We start from the raw sequence: 11757 nt of genomic DNA, 5'->3' as shown, positions 1-11757 counted from the left end.
AGATGGCCCAGGAGGCCCCTTCTGACCAGTGGACCTTCCATCTCTATGTTCTGCAACCTGGCTTCTTCCCCTCTGGTTTCTTCTTCTGTCCTCTCTTGATTTGGAACATGGCTGGATTCATAGCTTGCCAGGCAGCCAGTATTTCTTTCTTCTCCCTTTCCATGATGCGGATCTCACTTGGTAGGACCTCCTCAACGAAGGGTGTCTGAGTGTTCCTGCACAGTTTCCCAGCAGACACATTGTGTGGGTGTGCAGAGGCGAAAGCACAACCAGAGACGAACAGCATGTACGGATGAGTCACTCGCCATGCTTTTTCATACACACCAAAAGTACATGCTCCAGAGAACATCCTTATGGGTGAAAATATCCCTTCACTGTTGGGTGAGGCCTTTTTCTTGCAGAAAAACCACGAGTGACTAGAACTTACCTAAATCTCCAAAGCACTCTTCAAGCTGTCATTTGAGACCTCCAGCAGTCTGCTAGGCCTGGAGAAAGAGGTGGGGGAGAGAGAGAGAAAGGGGAGCTTGCCCCACTCAGTTTTCTCTGCCCCTATCCTCTGCCCCCCAGGCGCCTGATGGGTTACCCCCAAGTAAATGTGGCTCTTGACAGAAAAAAGTTTCTCCACCCAGTATAGGTTGGAAGCAGCACTTGCCTGGACAGATGTGGCCTTCTCCAAAGGAAGTCCTAGATTGGGGTGGTGGAGAAGGAAGGAGCGGAATGGTCCAGCTGGAGGTTGACATACTGCACCTGAACAGGAAGGAATCAGTTAGTTGCAGGTGATGGGGGAAGATGTACTGGCCTTATGGTGAGTTGCGAGTGGAAGGCGTCTGCTTTGGTCCTTGGGAATCTCCAAGCAGGGCTTGGAAGAGCCCCTCCTGGGCAACCATGTCAGCCAGCCTGTGTCCGCAGTTCTGGGCTGGATGAGCCAGTGGGCTAGCAAGACCGCTCCCTGAATTGTCAGGTCCTATTTGTGGGACGATGCTCAATTGAAATGGTATTTGGGCATTGGGCTTTAGGGCTTTCTTTTTTGGATTGACTTTGGAGGGGTTCAGATGAAAGTGTGACATGAGGATGGAGCACACAGCTCAGGAGCTCTCACCTGAGAGGTGGTGCATGGGCACCACCTTCTACACGTGTGGTGCTTATGAGGAAGGTACTCAACGCACCAATCCTAGGCATGTCAGGATTTTAAAACCCAAGAAAAACAAGGGTTTAGTGTGTGAGTTCATTTATGGTTAGGGAGATGGACTGTCTTCAGCAAAGCCTGGGGAACCAAGATTCAAGGTGGATGCCAGGAAGTACTTCCTGAGGGTTAGGACTCCCATGGGAGGTGGTTGTTCCATGGTAGGCATGTCATGAGCTGGCTGGAGCCCCGGGTCAGACTAGATGGCCCAGGAGACCCCTTCTGGCTTGGTCTGATTCTCTGTATTTGGATCTGGAAGGGAAGGTGAGCAAAAACCCTCAACCATCGCCAGCCTGCTTCCTTCCAGATGCTTTGCCCCGCCTCCTTTCTGCATGTAATTCAAAAATCCTGTATTCCTTTCCACTTCATCTGCAAGCTTTTGATTGTTTATATTAAGCCCCACTCAGTGCTGTGATGTTCCCTCACTCCTCTGGCACCCATCCTGTCCCTTGTAGCTCACTCCTTCCCACTCCCCAAGTTCAGATCAGACAACGATTTTCAAGGATCCCCTTGGAGGCCATTCTCTGACTGACTCCGCCTCCCCAAATGCATCTTGCTGCTTTTTTGGGCAAAGGAAGTGCTGGACCCTTTTCTTAGCACCCCTCAGAATTCTGTTTCTTCTGAGCTTAGCAGTGATCCGCACAGGATGTGGTAGGAAGGAGGCCTTCTGACAACAGTCTCCTACTAGGAGCTATCCTGGTCGAAATACAAAATATTTTGGCCTGGCTTGGCTTTGAATGGGTACTGGAGACCCCGGAGCTTTCCAAAATCCTTCTGGCCGAGAGGAAAGCTGCTAGAAGCGATTTCTTGAACTAGATTCCGCAGTTTTGGAGTCTCCTTTTGGGGCAACCCTTTGCAACAAGCGGCTGCACTTCCAAACGTGTTGCTTCTCTGAGTGTTCCATCACAATGTGTGCAATGATTAGATGCGTTCAAAATAATACATGGTGGGGCTGTGGCAAAACGCACCACTGCAAGGGACAATGTCAGACTCTAAAGCCGTCCTATGTTTCTGTGGGCAGTGGTGTGAAAAAACTGATTTCCCCCTTCCTCTTGACCATCATGTGGACCATCATCACAGACTTTTCTCCACCTTGACTCATGTCCCACTGGGGAAACCTTTAAACATAAAAGCAATCAGTTTGTCTTGCTTCAGCATGAAGTATTTACACATATACTGTGCCTGAACATGGAGGTTCGAATGATGAGCTGTCCTGGTGAACAGCTGCTGATAGGCATGTGTCCTAAGACCTGATCAAAGCATTTCTAAGTAGTCACTGTTTTTCTGGAGTAGTTCAGGGTCCATCCTGTTTCCGTGGTGGGCAGCCAGCTGCCACCAGGACAATCGCAATTAGGGCACTGAGCCAGCAGCGCTTGGCCTTTCTTGTTTGTTCCCCCAGCAACTGGCATTTGAAGGTACACTGCTTCTGAACATGGAGGGTCCATTAACATAACTACAAAGGAGGTTCTAGAAGGGATGGGTGAGATTCCAATTATCACAATTTGAAAATGTCTTTGTATTCAGGCCAGAAAGAACATGAGAGTTAAAGCAAGGCAATGTGAAAGAAACCAAAACTGATAGAGGCATTCAAAACATTCCCAGCTCAGTCCTTGAATATTTGGGTTTGAATCCCTGTCCATTCAGCCATAGTTTTGGTGCAGAACCAAAATATCTTTGGTTCCGCACCACATATCTTTTTCTAAAAGACTTTTCATCTTTAACAGTACCTGGCAGCTATTGCACGAAATGCAGCCAATGCAGATGGGCAGGAATTTTGATTTAGCTCATTTTTGAGAAATATTTACCAGGATTCCCAAAATGCTTCACATTTGGGGCGGGGTGGGGGGAGAATTTGTGATTCCAAAAAATTAAATGGGGGACAAAGCAAAATTGTCCATCTGCAATCCTTAATCCCAGTAGGCTTAATCACCGCCAAAAGCTCACCAAGCCTGCTGCCATAACCCTTGGCCAAAAGGTGGATGATGGATCATGGAATACCATGATTTCTCCATTCATGGAATACCATTGTTTCTCCATTCAGAAACAATGATCGGTCCATCTAATTGTCTGATTCTGCATTCGGATCTTTGGAGAAGGGGAGAAAAATGGATGCTTTCCTAGATGGCAAGCAAGCTTCTTTCAAACTTGGCTTTTATGCTTTTTCATATCCAATTCCCTGACTTATAGGCTTCATTCTTTTTGAATTATCGTTTGTTTTCTGTTGTTTGGAAAGAAAAACCTAACGCATGCACCTCTTTTTAAGCTTTTCATCTTGTTTTCTCAAAGGCAGCATGACAAAACCAATATCCTTTTAATGAAGATGCTGAATTTCAAGGGTATCCAAAGGTCTCCTGCACAAAGCTGTGTTCATTTTGGCACTGCAGGGAAACTTTCCCCTTAATCTTGCTCATGATATGGGGCAGCAGTGGGGAAGCTTGTGTGTAAAGCAGGGTTCTTTAAAAAAAAAAAAAGTCTTTGACAAAATGAAATATTTTTCTTTTTTTGTGTCAAGAGGCCATGCTTTGTAGCTGGTTGCTAATGTCTGTGTAAATAATGTATATTTAATTTATTGCTATGATAGCCTCTTGTATTTGCTCTTGTATAAAACAAATTCTAAAGAAGAGTCCAAATGTATATTTTGTTGCTTAAATGTGTCTTTGCAAAATTGCAAATTAAAAAAAATATTTTGTGTCCATCTGTCTCTGGCTTTCTCTTTGTGCAGAGTCACATCATGAAGGCCAGAGAAATAGGCCAAGGGCTTTAGGATTCCGCATTCACTCCTCGTTGGATGGTCCAGAACCTCCTGATTGACATCTTCATGGGCAAACTTGTTGGGCACAGAAAGGGGAGCTGGGGAACTCTCAAGGAATTGCCTGTAAGACAACTCCAAGATAAAAGGAAGCTCAGAAAGAATGGAAAACTGGTCTCCATTTGGGCAATTCCTTCCCATTCTCCTTCCTTCCAAAACAATGGCATTTGCCTGTTGATTCAGAGGTACATGGAAGGAAGTTCATTTCTGGGTAAGTAGGTGTAAGGTTGTAGCCTTAGCAATGAATGCATTTTGTTCATATAGTTGTAATACTTCCAATCTAGCAAGGGACCCAAGGGCTGTGCACACAGCCCTTTTCGTTTTATCCTTACAACAACCCTGTGAGGTAGGTTAGGCTTGTCTGGAGATCCCAGGGAGTTTTGTCCCATGTGGGGACCTGAAACCTGCATCTCCCAAGCTCCAGTCCAATATGCTAACAGCTACACCACACTGGCTCTCCTGGATAAGATTTTTTATTATTCAGAGGGGGACCTCTTTGTATCTTTCGGATGCAGAAGATGTTAAACTTCTTATGGCCCTGGAGCTTCTTTCAGCAGTCAGGTCCTGGTGGCCAATGTTTTACCCCCTCATCGAATGTTCATCCCAATGAAGCTCCGACTGGGACAGAAATTAGGAGCAGCAGAGAAGATGCAATGGAAATGATATTGCAAACTATTCAGCCACAGGACTGCTCACTCAAGTTTGTTTCAGTAGCTTGCAGAAGATGTCTCTTGCTGCCACCCGGTGGCCAACAGGAGCACCGTTCTCTCCAACGGTAGAGAAGCAAAAAATGTATTTTCCAATGCACTGAGGGCTCAAGGATGGAATTTATTTTCCACAGAAGAAAATCCACCTGAGAAGGAAGGCAGTGTAGGGGTTTATGCAGAAATTGTTTTCTCACATTTTAGATGTGGAGTAACCCAATTTGCACCTTCTGGGTTCAACATGAGCTTAGACCAAGCAGAAGACAAAGTCCATATACCTCCAGGCTTGCAGGATGATGCATAGACCAAAAAACAAAACAGTATGCATAGCTTTGAAAAATGCACACAGAGGTGCTCGAATCCATGGGTGAAGTCATTGTGCATTTCAGATTTTGGCTTAACACTGGGAGAACTTTCCTAAAGGGAAGACTCATTCATCGTGGAACAGATGGCCCTGAGAAATTGTGCTCTACTTCACTGGAGGTATTTAAGCCATCTCCAGATCTTGCACTTACTAGTGGACCGTGTGTGTTCCAGTTCTAAAAATCTATGCAATTCTACAGAGGTTGCTTTCTCTGTCAATGGAACTCCTCAGAATCACCCCTGCTGGGTTAGATCAAGATTCTGTAGTATAGAAATAAAAATAATTGTAATTCCATTTCAAAATGCCCAAACAGATGCGTATGAAAGCATCACCTGATTTTTACAGATAAAGAATCCCTGAAAAGGAAGCTCTAAGTGGCCTTCCCAAACACAGTGCCCTTCTGATCTTTGGGAATATAACTCCCATCACCCCCAGATGAGCAGGGGTGATGTGAATTCATACAGTGAATTCTGCGTTCTGAGTGTCCATTTTTATGCGACCAAAATGTTTCCTGATGATCGGGAAACAAAAATGAGCTGGTGGGGAGAATACAGTGCGGTAGATAGGAAGAGGGCAAGTCTGGGGGGCTGCAAATGCATCAGGTTATTCCGGCCTGCCACGGTTAATAGTAATGGACAGTCTTGTATGGCTTCCCACTCCAGTTTGTCAAATACCTTCTGAAAGCCCATCAATAGCAGCAAAAAAATGACCAACCAGAAGGCCAATGCACTTGAGGCCGTAGCAAATAAAGTCCATTTTATTTATTTATTTATTTTTGAAAAGTCAGAAAAGCATTCTTTGGCAGTCTAGAAAAAGTTCTTTGCCCCTCTGAAAAGTAAAAAGGCAAAAAGTATATATCCATTATATAAATTGTAATACAGTATATCCAGCACATGTGTTATCATTAAACATTGCTAGATTATAGATACCATTCCCAGGAAATGGGCAGAAAGGAAGTCCTGGTTGCACATTCCATCCCCAAATGTTGCTTCTATTTTGTAGGCACTTGCATTTGGCCGGTGCTATCATACAAAGCTCCCCTCAGCGCAAATTGAATAATCAAATGATGTTTTGGTCCTGCTTAGTGTCATTTAGTGATTCAGGGTTCCTATGGAAAATCTAGCAAAGTCTTTAGGTGCCCGCAGAAGACTGATAAACAGTGAAGCTATATGGACAGAGCAAAATTCTGCCCTGTATCCCTGTTGGCAGTAAGATAGGCATATGGGTCAGCGAATAAGAAATAGCTGATAAGACACTTGTGGGGGTAGGAATGGGACCTTCCACCCAGGTGGAAGCTAGATTTACTTCTTCATGGCAAGTCCTGCTCTGTCCTTCAAAGAGGTGGAGGGCAGCATTGCTCTGGCCTGCACCCAATTGTGGAATGTTTGTGTTTCTCCTTCAGAAGGAGTTCAAACACAAAACTGGAGAAATGTCAGAATGACGAAGAGATTCCAGTGGATCCCCCTCATTTTGGCATGCTGACTCAGCAGGTGGCATTCGAAGGAAGAAAGGAAAGCACCAATTGCCAGGTTACATGGAAGGAAGGAAAGTCTTGAAAGATGCACAGAGATTTAATGACTCGATGCTGTTCGGAATTTTCCTTCTGAGATGTATAAGACTGCAGCCTTCACATGACATTGTGGCTTCTCTGGGGACTTTGAGGCACAAGGAAGACATTTCAAAATGTGTTGAGCCAGCAAATCATTATTGCCCTTGTCTTTGAAGAGTCCACCTTTCCCCTCTGTGCTTCTTCGTTATTATATGTTAACTCTAAATGAAACCAAGAGCCTTGAGAAGTGGATGCAGCAAATTATGCTGTCATTCTGCATACAAAGCACGTCCTGACTTGCAACACAAAATCCTAAGTAAAGCTTTGGATTAGGCCTTGGGTTTGTGCTCAGGAGATTACAACTTGTGGCACTTTCCTCCCTTGAACCACAAAGGGAAAGATGTCAGGATCTGAAATTTTCTGCTGTGATGGTGAGGAGATGATGCAGCCCTTCACATCTTTGATGATTATGATGACAAGTCTATCCAAAGTACCCCAAAGGCCTGGTTGGCCTCCAGTTTCATCTGGACCTCTTTTGCCAATTCTTTCCTGGTGACCTTCCGATCTTGTTCATTCGCCAATCACAGATGCCAGCATAGGTGCAGTAGTGGCACTTCCAAGCGTCCTCAATATCCACCCCTTCAGCATCTCTCCGCCCTTTCCAGTAAGCCAGTAAATGCTGCACCGTGGCTGCCACACTGTCCTTGTTGTAGCTTAATAGCTCTGTGCCAAGTGGAGCATTGCTCTCCTGATGGACGTACTCGATCTGCAGGCGCTCAACAGCAGGGATTTCCGAGAACGTCAGCCTGAGGCTCATCAGCTCCAGCAAGTCCTGGAAATGGTGTACAGTGAGACCCGCATTTCCCACCTGCTCTTGGACATGGGGGCCAAGCACCTGCATGGGCCTCAGGTGCAGGTGCTGAAGGAAAGCTTCTGTAGTCAGACATCCTTGCACCATTGCATCAAATAGATACTTATACAAAAAGACCTGGAAATAAAGAAGTGAGACCTTGCTTAACCGTGTCATCAGAGGCTCAACGGAACTTGGTGGTCTGAAGCTCTCTTGGTTGCTACACCAGGTGAAACACCTGGAAAGAAATACCTGGATGAAATTACTCGTGCTTGGGTCATCTCCCATTTGGACTATCGCCATCAGTTCTATTGCGAAAGCCAGCCAAGCCGAGAAAAACAGCTACCTTCATTTGTGTTGATGGAGCGGGTGAGAAACTAAAAGAAGCAACTTGCAACGTTTTGTTATGGTTCCCACTGCTATGTAATCAGACTGAATGCTCGGATGCACAAAATGAACAGCAGAGGGGGAGAAGTTGCATTGTGTCCGGTGCTGCTTTTTCCCTCCCAAACAAGCGTGTAGGACTGCAGCTTAAGTCACAAAAAGGAGGACATATGAAGAAAGATCTTCCCAAAACTATGGAGGGAGTTTAGTTTTGGCAAAGGCCGATCCTTCTTCGCTAACTTTGAGAATCATCACTCTGCAGGGGTGTTCATCCATTTGGAAAACACACAGCTTCCCTAAAATTGGGGAGGAAAAGTGCTAGGTCAAAACAAGAAATCAAGACAAATTAAACAAGCCATGGTGACTCACCTGGCTTGTTTAATTTGCAGTTAATTTCAGTTTATTAAGTGATGCAAAATGTTTATCTGGTCTGTGGAATGGCTGGATACCCTGAAAGGCTGGCTGATGGCTGTCCCTGGCTTGGCAAGCCACCTGCTGTATCTGACCACTCTTTGGCCCACCTGAAAGCCATCCCGCTTCTTCTGTGCAGCGGTGGGCATGGATGCTTTCCTCCGAGTCTTCAGCTCACTCAGTTCCAGCTCTCCTTTTGCAGTGTAGCCCAGCTGATCAATGACCCCCAACACAAAAATGCCTTCTAGCACCCCAAATACTGGAAATTCCCGCACAGGTTGACCTGCCGGGAAAGAAAGTTCATTGAAAGGTGGCATTCTGTGCAAGTTTAGCCAGGAGAAAGATCTAAAAGGCCTAGCTTGCTGGGAATTATAGTCCTTTTGTCTATCCAAAGAGCATGGGATGGCACCCTTAAAAATGAAATGCAGGAGATGGCAGGGACACCGAACACCTGTTAGCCCAAGATCCAGGTGCTATTTCCAAGAAGCTTTGGGTAGCTGCATTCTGAAGGTGAGTGAAACCAAAAGCAGAAGGAATCTGGTCAAAATATTTTAGGAGAGCCTTCCAGCATTTGGAATGGGGGTGGGGGGGAAGGTGCCAAATGGTCAGGGAAAAGGCTGTCTGGGCATCCCAGGAAAGCTGGATTGGAATTCCCAATTGGAAAGGGGCTGGATTGGGCCCACTGGCCTGAGGCTGAGCAGCTGTGTCCTAGAGCAGTGTGAAAGGGCTCAGAGCCTCAGGCGAGGCTTACCTGCCTGCAGGTCATGAATCATGAGGAGAAGATTGAGCACTTTTATCGCCCAGAAGTCTTCTCGGCTTGTGGTATGGACTGGCACCAGGTCGTGGACTTCCAGTTCTGTGTTAAAAACAGAAAAGGAGAGAAGCAAATTTATTCTCTTCATTAACAGGCAACTGATAATCATGCAAAGACTTTTGATTTGCTTGAAAACACAATGAAAACTACTCCTGAAAGTTCTTAACATCTGTTTGAAAGGGTTTTTTTTTCAGGGCTGGGCAACCTCTGGGCCACCAGATGTCAGACTTCAAGTCCCATCAGCCACAGCTAGCATAGCCAAGGATTATGGGGACTGCAGTCCAGTCCATGCCGCTTTTTTAAGGGGATCACCTTCTTAAGTAGTACAAGTGGGGCCTTCAACACAAGGTTGCAGCATGGAGTTCTCCTGTTCTGGAATTCTTTAGGATTCCGGCTCTCTTCCAGGAGTTAATTCTGCTGATTGATCTCTCTCAGTAGATTAGCAAGGATTCCTGAATAATTTAATGACAAGAAGGACCTTTCCTTCCACCCAAAGGAAGAACCAAGTAAGCAGGAATGATCTCTTCCGGCGGGCTTAGTTAGCTCTCATCCTGAAAACCAATTCCCAAACTCTGGACTTTTACGCACATGCCTTTCGCAGCAGACTGCCATTAGCGGATTTTTCACATGGACCAAAATAAAAAAACAGAAAAACAAGACTGCCCACTTCTGATGTAAAAGGTAAGAATATTCTGGGAACCTCTGGCAAGATGGATGCTCTTTCCGGTGTTCAGAAGCTCCAACTTCTCCGGGGACCACAGATCTGGGTGCTTTCTCTTATACACCATTTCCTGCTCACACCAAACCTGCTCAGAGAGATCTGTGACTTTGAGGTGGTGGAGATGGAAAGCTTCAAGCGGCGTCTGGGCTCTCTTTCTTTTTGGTGTCCCTGAGCCCAGTGCTTTAGAATCTCTGAAAGGAACGGCAAACAAGCCGAATAAAGAAGGGATCTTCTGTCTGCACCTGCCCCGTCCTTTCTGCTTCTGTTTTGCCCTGCAGTGAAGGAAAACTCTAAGCAGGACCCCACAGAGAAGCAGCCTTCCCTTACCCTGGCTTTGCATCTGATAGCCAGAGATAGACTGCCCTAGGACATGGAAGCTCTACTCAGTTGTCCTGCCTGTCCTGCTCAGTCTGCCAGACAATTCCCCTTTGGTGTGTGTGGTGGTGGTATTGGGACATTTTCTTTTTTGGTCTCTTAGGTCCTCCCCACCAATAGTTTTGGGAAATATTTTTCCCAATATTGGAAATATTATTTTTCCTATTTTGTCCACCTGCTGCACTCTCTGTCTCCAGTATGCAGTGACACTATTTTGGCGAGAGAGCAGGCAGAACTCAACACCAGAGCTCCCTAAGAGTATTTGCAAGGGGGCACTACATCAGAGAGTTGTAGCACGGGATCCAGCGACCAGTCCCTCTCCCCGGCTCCCCAATCCTACAGCACTCAGCCAGTGGGACACCCTGGTCAAGGTCCACCCCAAACTAGTCAGCACCCCGTAACCACTGAGCAAGCTTGGGCTTCACTGGACTCCATTGGACAGGGAAAAGGATTGGTTGGACGCAAGCCCAGCTCTGTTTGAAATTGACAGAAGGACAATAAATATTTCAGCCACTCCCAGACACAACAAGAACTGTGTTTGCTCAGAGGCCACAGAATACTAATAGGGGGTGGGATATGATATGCCCAGGGAGGGGGGTGGAGCAGGGCAAGGGTTACCTGGTGGAGGAATGCTCCTGTAGGACTGGGCTGTGGAGTGGGGTCCCCTGGAGGATGCATGGCAGGCTGCTTGGCATTTGGAAGAGAAGCATTTCACGGTGCAACACTCTGTTGCAGTTTCCATGTGTTTCCTATACTGCAGGTGCGGGGACCAGGGGCCTGCACAAGTGGGTCACCCAGCAAGTTCACAGCAGATGTACAGTTCAGTCTCTTCCTAAAGGCAGCCGGGCCCGTCCTCCCTTTCTCTCCCTCAGCTTGCCTTCCTCACAGGGTTGTTGTGCGGCCAGGAGGTGGAAAACTGCAGTCCTAGTGTAGCAAAGCAAAGGAGCTGGTCCTTGCGTTGGGCAAGATCCACGGAGCAAAACGGCCGGGACGCGATCTGATGCGCGCGTAGACAGCAGAGAAGCCCCCCGGTCCCCGCATGTTGCGCAGCTTCCCAGGACAGCACGTTGCGTTGCGCCCGTGGCGCAGGGCGCAGCGAGTGCTCGCTTACCCATCCTCCGGCTTCTCGAGCTGCAAGAGCTGCAAGAATTCGGAGTCGTTCAGATCCGAGACACCGGACGCGACTGCCGCCTCTTGCGATTCGGAATCAAGCCCGGACATATCCTTGGCTTTGTTGCCTCCTTTACGCGCGCGGTCGGCAAAAGCTCCGGGGCGCAGGCTCCGCTCCTTCCCCTCCCCTCCCACCATCACGTCATCCTCTTCCTCCCCATTCAGAAATAGCAGCTGCTGCTTAGTCATAGATTTAGAAAATGATAGAGAACTCTGTGCTCCCTGTTTGGTTACACGTCCGGGGCACGCCTCTCTTATCTTTTTAGGACAGGCTCGGTGCACCGTAGATCTATTTTCTTATTATTTCTTATTTCATGTCATTGCTTCTTATGAAAATGCAAAGAGACCCTGATTTGCTGGATAAGCTGAGTGATATGCAACCTTTTAATACTATTATGCAATATTACATTGCAATATTGTGCA

The 11757-nt window shown here is 46.7% G+C and overlaps 1 protein-coding gene across 4 annotated transcripts; it reads right to left on the bottom strand.

Annotated features, from left to right (window-relative positions):
• Positions 1–5801: 5801 nt before the first annotated feature.
• EXO5 (exonuclease 5) lies at positions 5802–11465 on the bottom strand. 4 transcript variants are annotated; one of them, XM_044430256.1, is made up of 5 exons: positions 10783–11015; positions 9769–9980; positions 9006–9110; positions 8365–8537; positions 5802–7597 (listed from the first exon to the last, which is right to left on the bottom strand). In XM_044430256.1, the coding sequence occupies exons 1-5, from the start codon at positions 10872–10874 to the stop codon at positions 7130–7132; spliced, it is 1050 nt and encodes a 349-aa protein (XP_044286191.1). In that variant the 5' UTR covers positions 10875–11015; the 3' UTR covers positions 5802–7129. The 4 variants fall into 4 exon arrangements, with proteins under 4 accessions (XP_044286191.1, XP_044286192.1, XP_044286190.1 ...); XM_044430257.1 differs by lacking the exons at positions 9769–9980; positions 10783–11015 and adding an exon at positions 11276–11465; XM_044430255.1 differs by lacking the exon at positions 10783–11015 and having other exon boundaries at positions 8365–8498; positions 9769–10686.
• Between the last annotated feature and the right edge of the window lie 292 nt (positions 11466–11757).

The sequence above is a fragment of the Varanus komodoensis genome, unplaced genomic scaffold (genome assembly GCF_004798865.1).
Source record: "Varanus komodoensis strain SLA01 unplaced genomic scaffold, ASM479886v1 scaffold20_1, whole genome shotgun sequence".
NCBI lineage: Eukaryota > Metazoa > Chordata > Lepidosauria > Squamata > Varanidae > Varanus > Varanus komodoensis.
Note: the sequence above shows the minus strand (reverse complement) of the source record. Positions and strands in the feature narration are given on the sequence as shown.